Here is a 23,337-nt window from a genome sequence, read left to right as displayed (position 1 = left end):
TGCAAATGCTGCAGCAATTGGGGTGACATTGTCAGGTCCTTCTGCTCCATTGTCAGCAACAGCAACCCCCTCCTCCTCACCATCTGAAGGATTGGAGCAGGAGATGCTCTTCCTGCTCTGCAGGTTACACAAGCCTGCCTCTGCAACAGCGCCTCTGTTTTAACTCCTTCTTACCCTGAATGCAAATCTGCTACTTGTTGCTTTAAGTCTGTGTTCTTACGCATCATTCCTTTGCGGGGAAACAGCAAACACCCTGCCATGCATCCAGCAGGACTCAGTCGCACCTTCGAGGGGGTACGGGGGTTTGTACAAACTCACCCCAATACTTTAACACTTTCACAGGGTCTTTGATTCTCCACCCGCTGCTTTAGGTCTTACATACATTAGTGCAAGTTTTTATCTTACAACGTGCTTCATTCTGGTTGCTCCACAGAAGGAACCACAATCTGAGCTCTTCTCTCTTCCCCGCCCCCCCCCCCAAAAAAAAAAAATCAACAAGAACATCTTTCTAGTTTAGGTCTCAGTTTTTCCCTTATCCTTTTCTAGAGCCATAAAGATCAGGTGGTGTTAATCCCACTTTTGTTCTCTACGAAGAAACCGCACAAGCTGTAAAATTGTGTTGTAATATAAGACTTCTTCGAGTGGCCATCTTTCACCATCACCTAGTGTATACAAAGGCTACCAATTCTGACAATATTTTTAAAATGTCTTTTTGTTCAAATTTCCACTGGGAATTCTGCCAAATTCTTTCCTATGCTTCCAAATACATCCCAGGGGTGTTTTGGTATTTATTTCTTGGCTCGGTCTGCCCCCTATCTTCCTAATAAGCCTGGTAATTGTCTACAATGTATTAGTTATTACTGGAGGTACCATGCTTATCTCAGAACACACACCACAGTTCAAGACCTCTATTTAGCCTTATTTCTTGGTCTCAAATTATTATTATTATTGTTATTATTATTATTATTATTATTTGCGAGGAGATAATATATCTTAGACACTTGCCACCCTTTGCTCGAGTATACAGACAGCATCTACGACACTGAGGGCAGAGGCTAATCAGTGCTTTTTCCAAATGATGTTAGTTCTAATGTTTTGTCCACAGTCTCCAGCTCTAATTTCTAATTATGCATCCAACACTTCGTAAATTGATTTTTTCAATCGCTCCGTCCCTCTCTGGCCAGCCCCTCGCGGGGAACACGGACACGCAGATCGGGACTCCCCACTCGCTTTGCAGTGACACCGCGTCTCTCACACACATCACACTCTCCAGGCAGCCCTCGGTCACACGGGCAGTGTATTACACGGTACCGTGCACTTACAGCTCTAGGAATGCTGACAGTTCGCGTTATCACACAAAGTACGCGTTTCAATGAACAATTGCCAAAAAACAGATCCTAATTATTTTCTGGCCTTAAGCAGAGTGTTAAGTTTTCAGCTATTTGCCTAGAATTACCAGAATATTTTTTTTTCAACATACATTTATTTCATAACTCGAATTTTGAACATGTAACAAGACAACACATAGAACAAACAAGACACAGAGCACTATTTCAGTTGTTATATTCTAGGAATTCCTCAAATCTTAGGACAACCTAAAGCAAGTTTTTAGCTTCCCAAATCTTAAGACAATCAAATAGGGAGGGCTATTACCCTTTTCAGAAGGCATCCCTTCTTCTCAACCCTGCGAGACGGCGTCCCATCTTTCGTCTTATGGGGTAAACCCAAATCTTAAGACAATCAAATACTTAAAACAAAGAATAAATATAAATACCTTTTATGTTGTGCAGAAGTCCTTGTCCACCTGTGTGAGAAGCTGAGGGGTAGGGGAGTCTTGCCGACAGAAGATGCAGTCGGGGGCCCTGAGGGTCCCCAGGCCCCTGGATTCCAGCACTGGTGGAGAGTTCTCCTGGCTGGCTCACCAAATTGATGCCAAAACAGCACAAAGGAACTGCTCAGAGACAAATTTTGTCTTTAAGCAGCAACCCCCACCATATACTCAATAATTCTTTACCCTATATGCGCTTTAAAACATATAGAGGTTTACACTCACCCCTCGGATGTTCAAGACAATAACCGCATACCAACATGCATAATATACCTAATACAGAAATGTTCTCACATTTCCAGCATGAAATGAGGATAACAATTATTATTAGTAACCCTATAATTATTAATCCTATATACACAGATTGACTTCAAATCATCAAACGTGTCAGTCTTCCGACCAAAACAGAATCAGAGTTCCGATATTACCTCAGTATCGGAACGAATACCGGAACAGAATCAGATGTATACCTGGGATGCCAGCTACCCGGCATATGCCATCCTGCATAAGCAGACAATGATCTTATGTCTTACAGACAGCTTTACAGATGGACCTGTCCCAGAACAGAAATATCCCAAACAGTACTGTTCAAAATATAATATTAATATAATATTTACAATTAATATAATATTTGAATAAAAATAGTACCTTTGCTCCGCAAGATGGAGTCCTTGTCTGCTCCTGCAGTGATCCAGATGAGGCGAGGAGCCCCTCCGGGAACATCCCCGGGGGTACCCTAGGGAGTCCCCGCTCTCAATGGGTCCCGCAGCCGAGCAGAGGAGGTCCCATCTGGGTCACCAAATTGATTTAAAGAATCAGTCACCAATATTCGAGTGAGCGGAGGTTATCTTTATTCGGCAGCGCTGGGTGCATGGGGGATCGCTCCACCAAAGTCATGCACACCGAGAGGACTTTTCAGTCCCCCCTTTATACAAGCAACTCATACCGATTCTTTAACTTTCCGGGAAACCGTTTACATATTCATTACAATTCCGGGAAGTTATTTACATATCTCGCTAAACTAGTGACCACGATTTAAGTCCTTGTCTTTGCCGCGTTGTATAAACTACAGGAACTTAGGACCAGATAGCCTTCTTAAAGATGACATATCCAAGAACTTAGCAATTAGCACATCCGTCATGTTAGCAATAAGGGTCCTTGGACGTTTCGCAGCTGTTAGAGAAACGTAAGTACATTATCCCATAGATAAGCGGTGCACCACTCATCATTCAAGAGACACGGGTGGGGCGCGAGGGAGGGCGGGAAGGGGAGGAAGGCGGGCGAGCGGGAGGGCAGGCGGGAGGAGGGCCGCCCCATCGTGCCCCGCCACGCCGCGATTGGCGGAGCGCTGCCCTGCCGGCCCCGGGTTGGCCAGCGGCGCCGCCGCCACCGTCGCGTCTCAGCTCGCCGGGTCCGCGATTGGCTCAGGGCGCCCTTATAAAGCTCCGCCGGGAGCACGCGCCCCTTTTCCTCCCCGGCGGCCCAAGGTGCTGTGTCCTTCAGCTGAAGCTAAGGCCGTCCCACCCCGGCGACTGGCACCGCGCCCCCACCATGGCCTCCGTCTCCGAGCTCGCCTGCATTTACTCCGCCCTCATTCTGCACGACGACGAGGTCACCGTCACGGTGAGTGCGGGCCGCGGCCCCCGCGCGGCACAAGATGGCGGCGAGCCGCGGCATGGCGGGCGGCGGCGGGGCCGGGCTGGCTTCTGAGCGCCGCTGTCGTTGCAGGAGGACAAGATCAACGCGCTTATCAAGGCGGCGGGAGTGAACGTGGAGCCGTTCTGGCCGGGCCTCTTCGCGAAGGTGGGCGAGAGGGAGCGGGGGCCGGGCGGGGAGGGGCCGCGGGCGGCGGCGGCCTCGTCTCGTCGCGGGGGCTGCCGGCTGCCGGTCACAACCGAACTAGCGCAGGTGACAGCAGCGCGACAAGCCCCGGCACCTTCTGCTGTGAAACGCGACCTTTAACGAACCTAAAGAGCCCCGCGTCCCCAGGGGTGCGGGGCCGCTGGTTTGTCATCCTGCGGTTTCCCCGCCGCACGGCTGCCGTGGCATCGCAGGTGCGCGGGACCGAAGCGGAGCTGCCCCCCGCAGCCCCTGGTGACGAGGTTTTACTGCTACTTGTTCCCCCCAGGCTCTGGCCAACATCGACATCGGCAGCCTGATCTGTAACGTAGGAGCTGGTGGTGGCGGCGCTCCAGCTGCTGCTGCCCCCGCGGGTGGCGCTGCGCCGGCGGGCGGTGCTGCCCCTGGTAAGTGGCCTTGCGTGGCCAGCCTAGGGAGCTTCAGCTGGGAGAGATACTTAGGTAAAAAGCTGCTTGTTACCAGGTCAGGAGCCAGCTCGGCTTTTCCTCCTGCGATTTTCATGTGGTTTCATGTAGTACGCACGTGGGAGTTCTGGAGCAAAACAGACCTTCATCGTAAGAAAGGCTGGTATTGCACTGAGGCAGTGTACAGGATTAGCCTTACCTCAGAGTTAAGGCTTGTCTTCCTGTACATCACCAGGATCTCTGAAGTTACTCAGATTTGATAGAAATTACTTTTGAAGGCACAAACATGCTTTCCTGGTGGAAACACTAGTCATCATGGGTTGTTAGCTTAGCTTGTTAGGATTGCTTAGGTCTTGCTTCTTGATTGCAGTCATAGTATATGAAGTCTTTTGTGGCATGTGACTTTTATGAGGTGACAGAATGGAAAACCCCTGATTCCCTTCTTCTTTTCTAGCTGAGGAGAAGAAAGAAGAGGAAAAGAAAGAAGAATCAGAGGAATCTGATGATGACATGGGCTTTGGTCTTTTTGACTAATCAATTTTGTACATGTCTGCAATAAAGAACACTTAATTGTAGTCTTGTGTCTTACATGGAACCATGTGAAGTGGAGTGGATGAAGGATGGCCAGGTTACCTGCAGGTTCCAAAAATGCTGTCATCACATGTTGATCTAGTGGTTTTACAACTTCCCTTGTTTGTTCTTTATACTTAGATGCAGCACAGTGACAGTTCAGGCCCCTAAATGGCACAGCATATGGACAAAGGTAGAGGCATGATCACAGTGAGCCTGGGACGTGGTCACGTTTAGCAAAAGCAGTATGGCCCAGTTCGTATTACGGCCTCTGGGTGAAGCTGCTGTGTGTCTAGTTAATGCTTTAGCAACAGTGCACCTTCCACCTTGGCAGTTTCTAGTACCAGGTAATTTTAACCTTTTTGGAGCAGCTAAAGCAAGGAGTATGTGCATTTTGCAGTGGAGGCCAGCTGTTGAGCTGACGAGTGGGGAAGAAGCTTGCAATCCTCAGGTAAAGGCCCTTGTTAGAGGCTAAAGTTGGGACGCTATTCATGAGCAGGTGTAACTGAAAAGCAGACTGAGCCTTGCAGTGCTAGGCACTAAGCCTAGGTTGTGTAAGATGTGTAATTTTTTTTTGCCTTTCCAGAAAAATGTTAAGGAGCATCTCTGAAAACCACTCTGAAGGGTGGGTGTGGAAGATTGTATAACTTCACACATGAGGAGTAACTTAAAGTATGTATTTCTAGAAATAACTTTTGAACACGACTTGTCCAGAGCAACTGAACAAGGTAAGGGCTGTGTTTCAAAAGTGTATTCTGAAGTATTGGATGAAAATGGGGCATCGGCAAAATGTTCCAAGTGTGTAAGGACTCCAGAGTTGCGTAGGAGGGTTGCTTCACATGTAGACCCAAAACTGATGCACTCTGCACTGTCGCATCTTCCCACAAAATGAGAGCTCATTTCTTTTTTGAAAAGATGCAGGCACCTGTGGAAGAATTGAGTCCATGCAACTGCCTATTGCTGCTGGGATTTCTCACTTACCAGCTATGCTTCCCCTGCCCCTTTCTGAAGAAGCCTCCCCCTAGGAAAACCTATTTTAAAAGTTTCCAGGAGTGTAAGGAGCAACACCAAGTAATTAGAAGTCAGTTACACAGATGATTACACTGACTCGAAAGAGATGCTTTCTGGAAGACTACTTAAATCTTGCATTTCTCCTCGAATGCTTACTGTTACTCCTTAAGTCCTGCATAACTGAATTCTTAAGTTTGTAGATTGGGGGGTGGGGGGAAATTCCAAGCACAGAAAACTTGCAGTGGTTTCTTCTGCAGTGCACGCATACAAAAAATGATACAGTCAGAATTTCACTGGTAACACCTTTTTAATAGGTCAAAGTAACTGTACAGTTCATTATATTCTTCCTGAGAATAATTTATATCCCTCAACAGCAAAAAGGGAGTGTGTGGTTTTTATTTTAACAGAACAGATGGCATAACTGAAAACCAAAGAAAATCTAATTACACTGCTCTACTGTAACTCCTCCCAGGCAAGATAGACAAAAGGATGGGTTAGTTAACTACAGCGGGTTTAAAATATTCCAACATGGCTTTAATCTGTCTTTATAAATTATATAAAAATGGGGGACATGAATGGTTACAGACTCCTCTAAATGCAGCTCTGAATTGCTCTGGTACAAAGCAGCATTTTCACTTCCAAGGAAAACAACATTGCTACAAAAGAACTGGCACGTTATTCTGGTGAAAAAGAGTTTTCAGTTGCGTTCTACAGCTAGTTCCAAACAAATGCTTCACACATTCACATAAAAGTAAAAGGTAGGAAGATGAAGAGGGCTTTAGTTTGTCTTGAAATGACTGAAGTCTTGAAAATATAGCTTTTTATTCTTTCTCTGTAAATTGTGATTAGCATATTGCGACGTAAGTGTTCTAATAAAAAAATTCCAGTCTGGATAGTTCATATACTGTGGGCAAGAATTCTCAGCCCTGAGGTTTCCCCGAATTCTTCACTTCACAATACCTTTCTCTGATCAGCTGCTCAAGCAGTTTTGGCTCCAAGACCATAACCCTGCTGCAGCTGCAGGCTAAGAGTGTCCCATGCAATGTATAGAACTGAATTGCACTCCATAGCTGTGATTTCCCGAGGACTCCTGTACAAACTTCATCTTGTGATAATGCCACTTTTTGATTCCCAGACCAGCTTGGCTTTATGATAAAAAGACTTGGTTAAACTTTTGTAATGAGAACCAACAGCGGTCAGGTCTGCTGAAGCAAGAGGTGCTGGAAAGCCAGAACTACACTGGGTTAATCCTCACTGCTGGTGGAAGGTGAAAGAACATCCCTTTGCAAGCAGAATTCTTAGACTGATGAAACTCCTCCCTCGGTACTTAGTGCGGCCTGGACTGACTGATCATTTTCAGTCTGGCTTGATCAATAACATCCAGCAAATTTTTGGCATCCACAGCTAGAGCGTGAGCAGCTGTCAGCATTTGCTTTTTGTACTCCTGCTGCAGGCTGGTCATGACGTACTGCTGTGCCAATTTCATCTTGTTAATGAGCTCAGCCAAGTCAGAGTTCAGCAGCTTCTGTGCCATCTCAATCTGGAATGAGAAGATTCGGTCAACTGTGCAAGTTGTTGGAAAGCATTGCACTTGTGGCAGCGATACTACAGAGCAGCAGCGCTACCTACCCTACCACGACAGCCCCTGCTTGTTATTTCTGAGCAAAGCTGGGGCTGTTTCTGTGGGCATCACATGGAGCAGCAGGTGGAATTTTGACACTCGCTGTTCTGTGCGGTGATCAAGAGCTGCCCACTGTTAAACAGCACCAAGACCTAAATGGCCATTGGAGTGGGTTTTAACACCTTGATAATTAGGACCTGGAAGCGTATAACATCACTCCTTATTAAAGTAGCTTTAAAAAAATATAAGGGGTCAAGTAGCCAGATATATGTTGCTGCACAGCTAAATGGGCATGATGCTCTGTGGCACTCACCATTCTCTGGCTTTCTCATTATCACACTCTTTCAATGGTTTTACTCCCACCTCATGAAAGATCTTGGCACTTCTCATCCAGAACAAGGTTTACCACCAAATATCTTCTCATCAAAACCTTCCAGCTGCACCAGCCTATACTCAATTACCTCTTCCATGACTATGTGTGCAAGCTGTACTTTAATGAAAGATTACATTTACACTAAGAATTAACTCTCAGATGGTCGCCCTGCATTAGAATACTGGTTTTGCATAAGCACTGCTAATGGTTTTTATGTCAACTTCCTATGGGTGGTGTGGTGTGCTCTTCAATTATATCCAGTTCATGTGTCTTTGCATAAGTACGAGCCTATGCCCATGCAGCAATTCCAGTAAAGTTTACGTCATGTAGAATGACAACTCGAGAGTTCAGGCTGCTTAGTGAGCCAAGATGTATGCATATGCAAAGCAGGGAGAGCTAAACCATGGCCAGGTAGCTGCTCTGGCCGAGGCAAAACATAACAATTGAGCATCAGGTCAGCAGAGCTCTACGTACCTCTCTGTGAGTGCTTGCAGGAAGCACTGGGAGGGTCTCATCTACTGTTGCCAGTAAGGTTCTTAGTGCCAAACCAACCTCCTAAGAAAAAAAATTTAAGGAAATAAACTTTGAAAACATGGAATGAATAGATGAGAAAATTGTAACAGTGCAGGAATCAACAGATACAATTAGTTCCTCATCTGAATAAGGGAGTTAGAACATGGCTGAGAGACTTTAAATCCCACCTGCAATTGTGTTTCACTATCAAAGCAAGATGCCAAAGGGTTAATTAAAAGTTTTTCTTAAAAAAGTGAAATGCAGATTAGATAGTGCATAACTTGCTGCCCCTTGATAAGCACAGGCAAGCTGGGGAATAAAAGCACAGTTGCCCACAATCCTGTTAAAAGCATCCAAAGTGCTAGCCCTGTGACCACGAGTTACCTGCCCCACAAACACAAAGCTTTTCTACTCCCAGCTTCCCAGAAGGTTTCTCCTACGCCGCTTAAGACCTCAGTCAGGAGAGAAATAAAACACTGATTTTAGGAACTGCCTCCATACCTTTACCATGGGTACGTACTCCTCTGGTGGAGCTGGTTGTATTTTACTGGACATTTCTATGACCGCTTTCACCAGCCCAGTTACATTCTCATAGACTTTGTCGTTGGAACGGTCCAGGTTGGCCGTAGGAGGAGGGCTGATTTCCTGTGGCTGAATCTGGAAGCAGAGAAGGGTTGTTCAACCTCCTGTCCCCAGCAGATGGGGCTCAGCAACTTCCCAACCTCCACAGACTGCCGGGAAGGTCTCATTCGCAACAGCGCCGCGCCGCCCGCTCCACCCCCCCCCCCCCCCCCCCCCCCCCCGCCCCGCCTTGGTCCCCTGTCCTGGCTGAGCACACTCACTCCTGGATCTGAAGGAAGTTTCCTTTAGTTCTTTTGACTGAACCTGATCTGTGAAATGACCCTGGGGAATTCTTTTTTTCACCAGGATTTCCCTTAAGAGCTTCCAGTATAACTCCCACAACAGAGAAATAATTTGAGGAACGAGGAGTCCGCAGTACATGATGTGTTCTAAATGGTTCACTACTGATGGGTAAGTTCCTCTGCTAAGGCAACAGGTATCAGGTCCCTTGTTCGGGAAAGTTGTTTTGTGCTCCAAAACAATGTCAGAGTACATAGTTAACATACTGATACAGTAAAGAGAGAGTATTGCAGTACATACTGTTTTGTTAGTGAAAATTCACGGCAGATTAACAAAAAATTGTGTCACCACTAGAAGTGGGAAACACCAACTCTTTTCATACAGTTTGTTTCCAGTAGATCAGAAAAAGAAATGGGTTAAAAATCCAGTAGTCCTTACTCAAGCAAAACTTCTGTTGAGTCAGATCTGCCTAGAGTTAAATCCAGGACAGACCAAAATAATCCTGGGTCAGAAAAGAAACAGACATTGAAAACTTCCTCTGTAAGGTCTTCAGTGTCTCTGCTTCTCAACTGTAGAACTACAAGCATCCCAGTTTCCTGCAGCTCTTCACTGCTATGGGATGCCCAAGCAACTGCTTTGTGGGAGCAGTTGGTTAAAAAATTGCTTATTTTCTACTGGTCACAGAGCAGCTGCCCACTCTTGATCTGAGACAGCTCATCGTGTTTCAGCCCACCATGCTGGGTTACTGCTGGTTCCTAGAACTGGTCCTAGCTACAGAGATGTTTCACTGGAAGCACCTGAGATACTACCCTGATGGAACTATAAAATACTTGGATGAAACTTTGTCTAAGGAAGGAGTGAGTGCAGGATTTAGTGCATGGTGATTCCATTTTGTTGCATTTCACCAAGTGCCTACTGACAACTTATTACAGAGATGCAATCAAGTACATTGATCAGAAAATACCTAAGGAAAAAGAACATTGTAATTGCCTCAATCACCAGTGAAAGGCTGTGATTCCAATTGGTTTCAGCAATCGAGAAGTTAAAACAGTCTTCTGGCAGAGTGACATGCAAAGACATTTTGGAATAAGAGCACATACACACACGCTCACGCACTGCTTACCCTCCATGGCTATGGTTGAGCAGAATGTGGGGGAAGGTTAAAGAAATTTACCAAAAGAAGGGAAAAAAGAAAAACAATATTAATAAAACTCAGCAGGAAAAAAAACCAAACCAAACCCAAAACATGTGTAGCAATAAGAGACCAGTTAAAAAGCCTGCAACAAAAATGCATCCTCAACAGTATCGGCAGTCATTCGTGTTAGCTCTTGGTCCATTTGTTACAGAAGCACCGTGTGCTGACAACCTGCTGTGCACCGCGTAGGAAGTGGAGGTATTTGCCATGCACCCATGCTTACTTTTTACTAAACACATGGGGAAGAGATCATGCAAAGCTTGACAGGAGCAAGCCAGTCTGGCGAGCAGCAAAGTGGTGAATGGAGTAGAGGGCCTCTGCAATGGTGGGAAACAACATGTCCTGTGCAAACAATCCAGTATTCAATAGACTGAAGAAAATTTATTTATCTCCTTGAAAATTTCTTGTTCTTGAAAAAAATCATGATAGGAGGAAATACACAGTCCTCTAACTGTGCAGCTCCTGTCTGTGATGACTAATCACAGTTGTGGTTAAGAACTATCAAGAACCCAGTCTAGATGAGCCACCTAATTTCTACAGCCAGGCCCTGACATTTCAAGAGCACGGACACCTGCATTTCTTAACACTCCTTTTTTTTTTTTTTTGTTTATACCCAACATCAACACTACCGCTCTGCAGACTAAGAAATCAGGAGTTGCTTTGTGTCGACTGGGCGGCTTTGCCTCAGCAAGTACCACAAACCCATGTATTTCCTGACGCATGCCCTAAAGGCTCCTGAGGGCAAGCAGTTCAAATTCTCTTAATTTGTATTCTGCAGAAAAGGGAGACTGAAATGGCAAGTCTGAAATGAGAGCCTCAGAAGCGTCTTCAGTTTAGGACTGCAGACATTAACAAAGCTATACGCTATCAAAAAATAATGGGCTGTTTTCTTGAAGGAGCATAAAACAATCCAATTTCAAGAAACTCTTGACAGAAAACCAAAATCAATCTGTCTTTTCTACTGAAGAAGCTATTTAGTACAAGAATCTTGTTCACTTGTTATTACTGATGATTTTTGGCTGCTCAAGGTTGGTTTGTTGTGAAAAGGATATATTTCAGAAAACATCTTTCACGTTCCAGTATCAGCATTTAGAAAGTAAATTTTAGAGAAGCCAAGTTTAGTACACATCTGTTACTGCTTTTTGCATTTTCTGAGGCTTGGCAGCTTGAAAGGCACTGGCATCAGTTTATAATAAATAATCCTGCTCAAATTGGCCACTGCTGTCTATTTACACTGAATTCTTAAATATTCTGGTAATCTCAGAACGAGAGCAAGAGTGACAGGCAGGTGGTGACTGAGATCGATTAGTGAGATCGATCAGGTAAGTGGCTTATCACAACAGCCGCACTTACCACAACATGGATTCCTGTTCTTTACTACAGGCTTGGCAAGGCTTAGAATAGCCAGAGGTTCTACTTCTGTGAGGAGCTGTACTATTAGCACTAACTGTTGTATTTACAGCAGGGATTGCCGCAGTGTATCTGCAAAGCCTGTGCTCTGATGGAGACCTGATCTTTCTTCTCTCAGGAAACAGCTGGCACATAAATACATCACCTCCTGGGGTGCTACTGATGGCATCAACTGACAGAATGAGAGCAGCGGCAGGAGTGATCCTGCTTTTAACGCTCTGGTCAGTAATACCGCCATCAGACCAGCAGTCTTTGTGGAGGTATTTGCCTGGCTGCAAAGGTTGTGAAATAATAAAACAGCGATGTGTATAGATCAGCTGCACTTCTAACAGAAGTGCAGCTTAATACTCTTAACTTAAATACTCTTAACTTCTGTTAAAAGTATTACTGACAGAGAATTCCCAATCACTATTCTACCTAGCTGCTGGAAACTCCTAGCATCAGAAATAGCTCCACTGGATCCCCTCCGGAGGCTCTGAGGTCACTTGGGTTTCTGTTTCCTGAAGAGGTACTGGAGTCCCAAAGGCAGGGAACAACACGAAAGGCAAGATTTTAGATGTGACTGACATCCTAAGAAGCACTTCCCTTGGCACCAGCTGCAATAGGGACATGACGTTGTGTTTCACAGCATCCTGCAGCATTTCTGCTAGAAAACTAAAGTTTCATTTTTGGCTGTATTACCTATTTACTAGAGATCAAACAACACATTGGAAAGTATCTCAGTCACAGGTCAGACGGTCCAGTTCCCCTCTTCCCTTGTTCCCCAGAGCCAGGAGGGTTTTAGGCACCTCGGTGCTCCAGCAAGAGCTTTTTGAGCACCACAGTTCAGACATGTCTCACTTCTCTGTCACCAAGTATAGGAGACTTTGGTACTACCAGAGTAACTGGAAACCCTAGGTGCGCTCCTTCCTGCTTAACAGAGCTGCTGAGCAGGTAGCTGAGTCCATACAGGAGACCTCATATCGTATGCTCTTCAAACTAGAAATATGCTCACCTGGGAAAGGTTCTAGGTGAGGAACATGCTGAATCACAGTAATGGAGGATATGAGCCTACCGGTTAACTCCCCACCTCCCTGGAGAGCTGCCAGTGCATATTTGCCCCATGACAACATTTACTTGGGAAGTTTAGTTGCTTTTGCTTTCCACGGTCTCTACTTAAGGAACAGCAAACTAACTGAAGAGTGGTAATGTTTAATTTTCTGAGGCATATTTCATGTGGCACTGAGCAATGTACCTTCACGCCTTCGTTGTAGCTGTCCACAGGGCTGTTCAGGCTTGCAAGGCTGCCCAAATGGCTGGGGGCTCCAGGGCGGGGAGGTTTCTTTGGTGGAGCTGCGTGATCTGATTAATAAAAAAAATCTGCATTTTAGAGGACCAACGTATTCAGATGTACCTGCAGCATTTTGGTCTGTCAGTACTACAAAGGCTACATGCGCTTTACTGTACTAGCAGAGGAGATGTACATCTTTATGTGCTTTACAGTAAATCCAGTATTTGTAGGAGTTACACTTACATCTGTATTTCTATTGGAAAAATGCAGACAGAAAAGGTCATGAAGTTTTCCTGTGATTCTGAGAACATGGATGTTTTAGTAAGATACTTAGAAAATTCCTTCATGGGACAACTGCTACTCATCTCAGTACACCTACCCCAGACCTGAGAGGTACTCACCCCGCTCTGTACCACAGCAAAGTGCCACACATGCTGCATATGTCTGGGAAAATTGGACTTCATGGCAGAAATCCTGGGTGTGATTCACTTTTGAGATTGAGAAACCTAAATTTAGGTGTCTACTTTTGTTTCACATGTCTGAACTCCACACACGGTGAAGTCCTACAGAGTGACTCAGCTTCCTCTAGGCCCTTCCCGCCTGTTGACTGAAACACTTTCTTGGCTTTGCTGACTACATCTCTGGGGACCACACGTGGAATTTAAACACATAGTGCACCGAAACATCTAGGTCTAGTTATCTGGAACTGAATCCACCCCTTGTAAGAAAATACTGGCATAGATCTTTGTTCACCACTGCTGCTAGACAACTTGTAATCAAGGATTCAAGATGACAGTATATGGATTTACTGCTTACCTGGTTTACCCACAGGCTGATATATGTGCTGGTTACCAGCCTATAAAATAAAATACGCATTTAGATTAGTTATTACAGTGCTCACAACCTTTAGCAGCACAATCTCAAACATTAAGAGCAGCCAGTTTTCAGCACATTTCCCAACAGTTAAAAATACATCCTTATTCACCATCATTAGCTAAGCTCCTAACAACAGGTATATTATTTATAGAGTAAGAAAAGAATTTCCATTTCTTTTGTATCGCTCACAACAGCCCTGGCTTCCACATTAGAATTTATTCTTCATTATTAATCAAACGTGGTCATATATTCCCAATAATTTTCAGTCTGTATTCAGAGATCAAAGTGTAGAAGTCACGGTGGTGAAGAAGAAATGGCAGTGCAACACTGAGAAGACTGGTATTTCTGCACTGTTGAATGGTTTCCATAATGGTAACAGATTTCTAAGCTGGTTTACTTTTGGGTTTTGTTGCAAAGCTCTTAGTCAGGGTCAATTTGCTTATTTATCTGGAAATAGTTAATAATAGATTGAAGCGACTGTCATTGGTAATCGTATTTATACAACCTTCATGTCAACCTCAGTCACTGAGGTGAGTGGCGCCAGTGGAGCGCTGCAGCATGGTGCACAGGGAGGTTTCCTCAACTGGGGGAAGCTCAGGGGAGCAAAGACCCGCCAGAAGCCCACAGCTTGCGCCACAGCGGCTGAGGAGGCCTGGGCAGGGACAAGCAATGGCAGCCACCCCACACACATATAAAATCAACCCCTGACACAGCACTTTGCTTAACCAACTTAATTTCCTTTTGTGACACGGTCACCCATCTAGTTGGCCAAGAGAAGCCAGTAGATATGTTTTTGGACTTTAGCAATGCTTTTGATGCTGTCCCTCAGTGTCCTTCTGGACAAATATCCAGCACACAGCTAGACATGTCCGTAATATATTGGGTGAGCATTTGGTTGATAGACTGGGCTCAAAGAGTTTAGTAAATCGAGTTACATCACGCTGGTGGCCAGTCCCCAGTGAGGTTCCCCAGGGCTCAGTTTCAGAGCCAGTGCTCCTCAGTGTTTTTATAAATGATCTGGACACAGGAATCAAATGTTCATTAAGTAGGTTAGCTGAAGACAGTGAATTAGGAGGAGCTGTGGACTCCCTCAAGGGTGGAGAGGCCTTACAGACAGATTGGGATAGACTAGAGAGCTGGGCAATTACCAACCATTGGAATTTAACAAAAGCAAGTGCCCGATTCTCCACCTGGGATGGGGTAATCCTGGTTATATGCAGAAATGGGGGGGACGAGAGGCTGGAGAGCAGCCCCATGGAAAGAGCTCTGGGGGTTTAGGTTTATGGCAAGTTGAGTAAGAGTCAACAGTCTCCCTGGTAGCCAAAAGGGCCAACCGTGTCCTGTGGCACATCAAGCACAGCATAGTGAGCTGGTGGAGGGAGGTGACTGTCCCACTCTACATGGCACTGCTGTGGTCTCATCTCGGGTTCTATGTGCAGTTTTGGGTGCCTCAGTAGAAGGAGGACATCAAACTATCAGAGTGTGTCCAGAGGAGGGCAACCAAGATTGTAAAAGGCCTCAGGGGCGAGACTTGTGAGGAGTGGCTGAGGTCACTTGGTTTGTTCAGCTTGGAGAAGAGAAGGCTGAGGGGTAACCTCATCGCAGTCTGCAACTTCCATAAGGAGGGTGGTGGAGGAGGAGATGCTGATCATCTCTCTCTGGTGACCAGCAACAGGACACAAGGAAAAGGAATGAAGCAGCATCAGGGAAGTTTAGACAGGACATTAGGAAAAGGTTCTTCACCGAGAGGCTGGTTGGTCACTGGATCAGGCTCCCCAGGAATGTGGCCACGGCACCAAGCCTGTCAGCAGAGTTCAAGGAGCATCTGGATGACACTCTTAGTCAATGCTATTATAAAATCACCACCTAAAAATGTTAATACATTGACTTTCTTTTCTGACCTTTTATGCAACTGTTCTTGAACATCTCACATTCTCTGTTTTCAGGAACACAGCCAGGTAACAGGGACAACAGCAGTGCACTTACTATAACTTAGCTTCTAACTCCACCACCACCTCATTTCAGTGCTAGATGACTATGAGGATACCGAGCAACCTTCCCAACAGCATGCAGCAAGTCTGCACAGGGTCCTCAACCGAAACGAGAAGCTCATGCCTCGACAACTCGCTCATCTTTCCATTATTGCACTGGAGGGATACTCACAACTATAGTTCAGCATTTATTTGAAGTTTCAGCCTGGCATTTTTAGAAATTTAAAAACTAGTTTTAAAACTACAGGCAGATCTGACAATGTTTCCAATGGCTAAGGTTGCCTAGCGCTTCATGAGGCCTGCTTTCAGCTGCTCAAAACTTTACCTAATTTTAACTGCATGAACTGAAAATTCCCATACTAACTCTGTACTTCAAGCTAATTTCTATCAGTTTACTATGGAAAATGGTGGCAAGAAGCCCAGCTTTCAGAAAGTAAGGTTGCATAAAAATGTATTAGAGAGAAATCCAGTTCTTGTAAGTCTCATAGATGATATTCTAAAAAAATTGTGTATCAGAAGTATATGTCAAAAGAATGTGCACTAAGTTATACAGCCACGTGCTCATCAGTTACGAACCACTAAAATGCTTGTGGTAACTTTTCATTTGTATCACCACCTCCAAGAACAGGATCATGTATAACTCCTTCTTCCTCCCAGCGTCCCTGAACTGTGCAGATGCTGCTGCTCTGAGCAGGAATCAGAGCTGCTGTGCTTTCTGCTCTAAACCCTACCAAGTACCACAATGACCGATCAAACAAAAAGGCCTGTGTGGGGAAGACATAAATGACCTTGGTGAACTGGTTTCTGTCCTCGCCATTGTCACAGAAATCTCCGTGTAATGCTGGGCAATTATTTAATCCTAGTTCTCCTAAAAATGACCACTGCCTATTTATTTCTCATCTTCATGAGAAATAGAAATTGACTCACAGACATTTCCCACTGCAAATGAAGCCATTCAGAGTTATGTTCTGAACATAGTAAGAACTATAAAACCACAAAACCAAGTTCTGGAACTAGGACTGTAGTTATGAATTAAGAGTCTCTTTTAGAATTAATTTTGCCAGTGATCACTAAGTGTTTTCTTCACACTCTTTCAAATGGGGTGTGAAATTGTACTACCTCCTCTGGGAAGAAAGGACTTCCCCTACAAGTAGATTGGGATCTGGGTGTTGTCATTTTTATTCTAACCCCAGGCAGTCATGCTGAACTCAAGGAGCAGTCAGAGAAACCAGCTGCTGCAAGAAGCTGTACTTTAAACCCACTGCCACTGACAGCCACCTGAATCAAACCTCTGACGTAACTCAAAAATCTCCATGTTATCTCAAAGCAGCTTCATGAGTGGCACAAAATGCAGCTATACTTTACTTGCTCTTATATAAAGATGCAACAATAGTAAAGACCTAACAATAACGAATAGTCTTCTCCAATTTCATGGAAGATGATCTTAGCAGCTTCCAGACACGAATGTCTCTAGACACCATGCTGTGGTGTGTCATTAATATACTCATTCATGACTGTACTTTGGCTGCAAAGGCAGGAAGAGTCCCTAAATTCTTAGGTAGTAAAGAAATACGGAAGCCAATCCAGGAATTTACAATTGCATCCCAAATGAACTAGGAAAGTAAATTTAAAATATTAACTATTTTAAAGGTGATCCCTGGGGACAAACAGTAAATGAAGCATCAGGTTTCTATCATTAACAGTCCCTAGCCTAACCTCCCTTTTCAATCAGTATGATTCAGAGATTCCAACAGCAATTAAACAATTGGAGAGACATTTTTAGTTAAACAGACGAGAGTTAAGCCAGTAAGAAAGAATACCACAGCTGCAGCTGTTGTCTAGCAATAAATGAATGACTATGGGGTTTATTCTACTTGTTTCATAGCAGATCATTTACCCCAAGCAGACTTCTGGGTAATAAAACAGTAACATTTAAATTCCTTTTAAGAAAACCCTTCAGATATTTAAACTACTGCAAAAGCTATTTTAACCCTGCTTCCTGTTGACAGAACTTTCAGAAACCTCTCCACAATTTTAAATAAAAGGCCCAATTATACAGCACACAAACATTTAAAAATAATTGCAACACAACTGTGGAAACATTTTAGTATTTGTTTCAACAGCAGCTTCAAGGGAAAAAAAACAACAAACCCCAAATCCGCCAAAATGCTGCATGAACAAGTTTGCCACGGCTGCTGTTCCCGCAGAAGCTGAGCCTCTTGGAAAGTTGCAGAACTATGTAATAACAGTGGAAATGTTTAGCAAAAAATTTAAATAATCTCCCACAATCAAGACAGTGTACAACATGTTCTACCAGGAAACTGGAGAAAGAGTTTGGAGATTAAAAGATCCCACACATACTTACTGGGCCCTGGAGACCTCCATCCTCTCGGTCGATGCTGCCTCTGGAGAGCCGCACATCAGGCTTCTAAAACAGAAAATACAAATTTCATTCTATACTCCGCTTACCGATTCATGCAACCTAGCTTAAAATCATCTTAAAGACAGGAAAATCCTGTTAAAAATTTACACTGACAAATACAGATGTCATTTCATTCCAGTCTATACACCCCCGCTGCTGCGACTACGTGCTTCTGCAACTGCAGCTACTCAAACTCTTGGCAGCCTTCTCGGCTGATTCTTAACCACCCATTCTCAGCACATGTGTAAAAATGTTTGTTATAAATATCAATAGTACCATTTCCCTAACACAACATTGGAAAACCTGCATTTAAATTTTCTTAAAAGGCAGCAAAAGTTGGGCGTTGTTGTTTTTTTTTTTAAAACAGTTTGCTTCCCAACAGAAAATTTCAACCACAGGATGCAAAATGCTGCACATTAATTCCCGCTTCCTGCCGGAGGATGGCTTATATGTACTTGGCTCACTCTCCAAGCCTGCAAATGGGGCCAATTACTGGAGCTCCTTAAACACTGCATTTGGATACAGAAAGCTAATAAAGACATCCAGATGCACTATTCTCCTAATAAAACCAACAAGCAAATTTCTGGTTTATATGTTTTAAGCAAGATATAGGAACCTGGGTGGGGCTCAGCCGTTAAAATGTAAAAATAAGACTACAACAATTTTTTTTTCACACAGAAACCAGTTATTTTTCTCACCTCCCCAGAAAATCCAGGTATGTTACTGGTACTCTTTGAGAATAACATTAATTGCATAGAAAGACAAAGACTGGATGTGGAACAAATGTTAACACTGATCTGAAGACACATGTTCAGCAAAATGAAAATGCTTTTCTAGTGCACTAATTCTGGCACGTAAAAAAAAAAAAGGATTTATCTGACTCTTCAATTCACTCTCTTATGAGACTGGATGACGAGTTAATGAAAATGGTCTACATCGCTGTAAATACAACCTCCTTCATATGCCTGTATACATATATACATACACATGCACATAAAATAGACACACACAGCATAAGAATGAAAATTTCCTATTTTAAGTGTGTGAATACTGATTGTAGGGTTAGTTTCAGAGGATAAATATATCTACTTTCTCTTTAAAGCTACTCTGGATCCCTTTTCTTCTTTCTTTCCAGAAGCACTAAAGAATAATTCCAACTTGCGTGACCTGCTAAATGACCTTAAAAATGCCAGAAGGGCAGACGGAACTTGCAAAGATACACTAATATTGATCTTGTATTATTAAAAATACTCATGTTGGTAATCTGTCAGAAGACCTTATACTTTGGATTTTCATTCAGTCTTCTGCAGACTGAGTGAAGCACAGCCAGAGACAGTCACTGCCTTAAAGAACTTGCAGATTAAAAATAGACAAATCATACTAGACAGGGAAATATTTAACCCCATCTTAAACATGAAGAACTGAAGCAGACACACGCAAGCAATTTCCCAATATTTCTTCAGGAATTTGTGACAAAGTTTATGACGAAAGTTACCATTGACAATCTCCAGTTTATTTCCTTTATTATGATGAAGGATTTTTTTTCTGATTGAAGTCTTATTTGATATGGGTATGTTAGATACTTCATTAGATATCTAAAGTAAGCCATGATTCACATTACATTTTTAAGCTAAAGCAAACAGCTATCCTTGTTTATCTAAGCATAGGACTAACCACACTAATGTTCACAATTTGCCTTCATTTCATGTTTGTTTCTAGCCAGGGAAGTGCCCAAAGTCTTTGGAAATAGTCAAATACTATTTTATCACAGAGGTCTTTAATGCTTTTTGCACTTTTAACCATTTATTAATCTAGAAATGCACCCTAAACCAGACTCCAAAGATAATGAAATATTTAGCATTTTAGATGATTCAGAAATACAAAAATACACACTAGTCCAAATAACATTTTTTTCTAGTCTTGCAAGAAAAAAATTAACAGACATAATATCCACCTCCTCCCCTCCTTGTCTTTACTAACTAGGTCCTCCCTTTCAGCCTCTAAACCCTCTACATGCCCAATTCTATAACCTCATACATATCACAGCAACAATTCAGTTACCCAAGCCACGACCCGCAGCAAATGTGCAGTACCTGAGCAGACTTCAGGTACACAAACATTACACACCCACCTAGCCACAGCCTAAGAATCGTTTCACAGAAAGACTGTAAATACACATAAAATTTTACTAAAATTAGCATTATTAACTTGACAAACACTTGCTTCACACATTGCCAACAAAAATACGGAGTGCTGTTGACCACCCCCTGCAAAGTGAAGCCGTGGAAGGCAGTGGTGCTGCCCAGGCATCTCCAAGAATCTGACCTGAAAGCGAAGATACCAAGTGCCAATGGGTAATGGCAAAGTAAAGAGTCCACAAGAAGCATGTACAGCTACACAACATACCTGCATCTCAGTGATCTGCATATTTACATCTTAGACTTAAGGACTGAAAATCTTTAGTGGTGCATAAATGCAAGCTCTTTCAGCTTCTCCAAATACTTTCCTCCCCCTGCCCCATCAACACTTGGAGAGTTAGGAATACAAGGAACAACAGAGAAATACCCAACATGCTTTTGCATCCAATAACTAGTAAGAGGCCAAATTGCATTTCTAGTGACTTGACTGTGTTCTAATAAACTCTTAACTCCTGTTTTAGTGAATGACACTCTGATTTATTGATTTGTGTAGCTGTGGAAATTCCAAAAGATAACTATTTTACAGTGAGTTATGACTAAACTCCCATTGTATTTTTAAATATTATTTACCAGCAATTCTCATGCTTCTACAGCAGTAAGAGCTTTGATTTTAGCTCCTCATGTTGGCATTACATTGCGATGCGTTGCTGGATTTTTAATCCTGATATTTTTCAGGTGTGTTTAATACAACATTCCCTAGGTCAAAAATAAGCCTCACACCCAAACTGACCCATTCTGTTGTTTACACCCCATTTCAGAGCCCCACAGCACACCATTCTATCTTTCCAGTACCTGCTACAGCCCTATACCTCCACCAGGGTTGATATAGGGTACTGGCCATACCAGAGAGCTTCTTGGCTGGATGGGGAACGATCCTTTCTGAAAGGCAGCTAAAGGGGCTGGAACGTGGGTGGTGGGTGCTGAGGTGCTCGGCACGCCTGCGTTTTTATGGAGAACATTTCTGGCAGTTGCTGGGACATAAATGTATTGAGGATATAGACACACCAGGGAGATGAGCTGGAGGGGGGAAAACCCTCAAGACATCTACTTGGTTGCGAAGCTCTGAAGTTGAACATCACGAATAAGAGTGAATCCCTGCAAAGGCCCTCCTTAACACTCTTGTGCAGTGTACGACTGTTTCAGAACACGAAGCCCTTGGGAAATTAGAGATTTAGGGTTTCAGCTTTATCTGAAAAAGTTGTAACTTGTGAGTATATTTTCCAAGCCTTGAGCCTAAACAGTGATTGACTATGATGACAAATTATCATCAAATGTGTTTCATACTCATAGTATGGTGCGACTTCTGAAGCATACAAACGTTAGTGCTCTAAAATTTTATTTTTTCAGTGAAAGTGCCAACTGTACTAAACTAAAATGCAAGTTTAAGCAAAGCCTTTTCTACTTACTATTCTATTCATTAGACACATATTTAACACATTTAACAACGTATGTATGTCATTAAAATCCTGCAGAAAATCAGAATCTTTCAAAAGCAAATTAATTTTTTCCTAATAAACAGTCTATCTGAAATCTTTGGAAATGTCAAGAGGACTTTTCAGACAGGATGCATATGTTGACAAACTGGAACATAATGCATTTTTTCCCCAGTATTTCTGGTTACTCACTAATAAAAGAACGTTTAAGTCTCAGCATTCTCAGGCCATGCCAAATTGTAATGCCTTGGTGGGATTTTCTCAGGCTAAAAGTTAAGATCTTATTTTAGCAACAGTTCACATCAATTATATTTGATTTGCAGTTCTCAGTGTCAAAATAGGACAAAACCACAACTATGTGGGAATTTCAGAAAAAAAACCCAAACCCAAACATGATAAGGGAACTATGCAAGTTATTTCTTCTTAACCTGTTAATCACAGGAAAGGACTATAAATTTCTTAACACAACACTCTTCTGTCTGCTGAGGAGTTACGAAAAGGCATGCATATATATGTCTTTATAGGATTAAAACCAATGCCATATAACATCAACGCAGCCACAAAGAATGGCTCAAACGGGAAAGTAAATATAAATGAGGCTGCAGGTAACTAAACAGCCCCCAAAGAAGAAAAGCGTTCTGCAAAACGTTCAGGGACAGTTAAAGGCAGTGCCAGAAGTTACAGCATTAAGATCAGTAACTTCACTTTACTGCTGAACTAAGAGGGTCACCTTGAAAAGACACAAATGACAGTTTCTTTCCCACAACTTCTGCAAAGTAAACTAGCTAGCTACCAGTTCAGTAGGCTCTCTCATGGCATCACTACACCACTGGTTTCCTGTCTGTGATTACAGGCGATTCTCCTTGTGAGTCAAACTCTGCATTAAAATACAGAAGGTATACTTTCTCCTAAAACCAATTTAAACCCCAAAAATATCAGTGTAGTTTTTGGCAGTTCCAGACTTTTGTCAAAACCTACAAATAAAAGCGTGCTCAGGGAGGGGCCTTTAAAATTATTTCAACTCAATGAATTCATTGATTTGCTTTTAAATTAATTCTACACATAGGAAGTCAGGGCTGGAAGATTAACATACATCTACTGTGGCCCTCATGGAGTAATTTGATTCGTAGGAGCTGATTTTCTGTGTGCACAAATACTGTAAAGGAAAGGCAGCATACATGCCAGACTGCAGGGTAACGGGGCCAAACCTTTTTGGTTACAGTGAGCTGCAGACATCAGCAGTTGAGAGGCCATTTGCGATTGTGGAGTGCTGCTTTCGGGGATGGAGGTTGTTTGGCTTCTATATGCTATGCACTACGTACATATAAAATCTTGAATAACCTTCATCAGTTTTATTTTTTTTGGGTGGAAATACCCGTATGATCCAAAAACAACTCAGCAGGAAGTGCAGAATGAGAACTTTATGAATTTGTTGTAATACTGCCCATGTGACTGAAGCCAGCTTCATAGGTTATAAATGAAAAGTCCACAAGACTGTATC

At 43.2% G+C, this 23,337-nt stretch overlaps 2 protein-coding genes across 15 annotated transcripts in view; one reads left to right on the top strand and one right to left on the bottom strand.

The window, feature by feature from the left end:
* Nucleotides 1-3,263: 3,263 nt before the first annotated feature.
* RPLP1 (ribosomal protein lateral stalk subunit P1) lies at nucleotides 3,264-4,667 on the top strand. 2 transcript variants are annotated; one of them, XM_055798248.1, is made up of 4 exons: nucleotides 3,274-3,451; nucleotides 3,557-3,631; nucleotides 3,957-4,074; nucleotides 4,547-4,667. In XM_055798248.1, exons 1-4 carry the CDS (start codon nucleotides 3,380-3,382, stop codon nucleotides 4,624-4,626), a joined length of 345 nt encoding a protein of 114 aa, XP_055654223.1. In that variant the 5' UTR covers nucleotides 3,274-3,379; the 3' UTR covers nucleotides 4,627-4,667. The 2 variants fall into 2 exon arrangements, with proteins under 2 accessions (XP_055654224.1, XP_055654223.1); XM_055798249.1 differs by lacking the exon at nucleotides 3,557-3,631 and having other exon boundaries at nucleotides 3,264-3,451.
* Nucleotides 4,668-5,961: 1,294 nt separating this feature from the next.
* Nucleotides 5,962-23,337, bottom strand: part of PTK2 (protein tyrosine kinase 2) — a 223,946-nt gene continuing 206,570 nt past the window's right edge. For 12 of the 13 annotated variants that reach the window (XM_055798242.1, XM_055798244.1, XM_055798243.1 and 9 more), the window contains 6 exons: nucleotides 18,149-18,211; nucleotides 13,733-13,772; nucleotides 12,881-12,987; nucleotides 8,682-8,837; nucleotides 8,142-8,222; nucleotides 5,962-7,213 (listed from right to left, as the gene is read on the bottom strand). In XM_055798242.1, the coding sequence (XP_055654217.1) occupies nucleotides 7,001-7,213; nucleotides 8,142-8,222; nucleotides 8,682-8,837; nucleotides 12,881-12,987; nucleotides 13,733-13,772; nucleotides 18,149-18,211 (660 nt within the window). In that variant the 3' untranslated portion in view covers nucleotides 5,962-7,000. Of the gene's footprint in view, nucleotides 7,214-8,141; nucleotides 8,223-8,681; nucleotides 8,838-10,164; nucleotides 12,988-13,732; nucleotides 13,773-18,148; nucleotides 18,212-23,337 lie in introns of those variants that run through there. The other variant, XR_008746230.1, reaches the window with a different exon arrangement.

The sequence above is a fragment of the Falco peregrinus genome, chromosome 3 (assembly GCF_023634155.1).
Source record: "Falco peregrinus isolate bFalPer1 chromosome 3, bFalPer1.pri, whole genome shotgun sequence".
NCBI lineage: Eukaryota > Metazoa > Chordata > Aves > Falconiformes > Falconidae > Falco > Falco peregrinus.
The sequence above is the reverse complement of the archived record's forward strand: the minus strand, read 5'-3'. Positions and strand labels throughout refer to the sequence as shown.

Excerpts from the sequence above, each read along its gene's own strand:
- RPLP1 (XM_055798248.1), top strand. The coding sequence starts at position 3,380 with ATGGCCTCCGTCTCCGAGCTCGCCTGCATTTACTCCGCCCTCATTCTG. Across the intron at positions 3,452-3,556 it reads ACGACGAGGTCACCGTCACG|GAGGACAAGATCAACGCGCT; the intron begins GTGAGTGCGGGC and ends CTGTCGTTGCAG. Across the intron at positions 3,632-3,956 it reads GGCCGGGCCTCTTCGCGAAG|GCTCTGGCCAACATCGACAT; the intron begins GTGGGCGAGAGG and ends TGTTCCCCCCAG.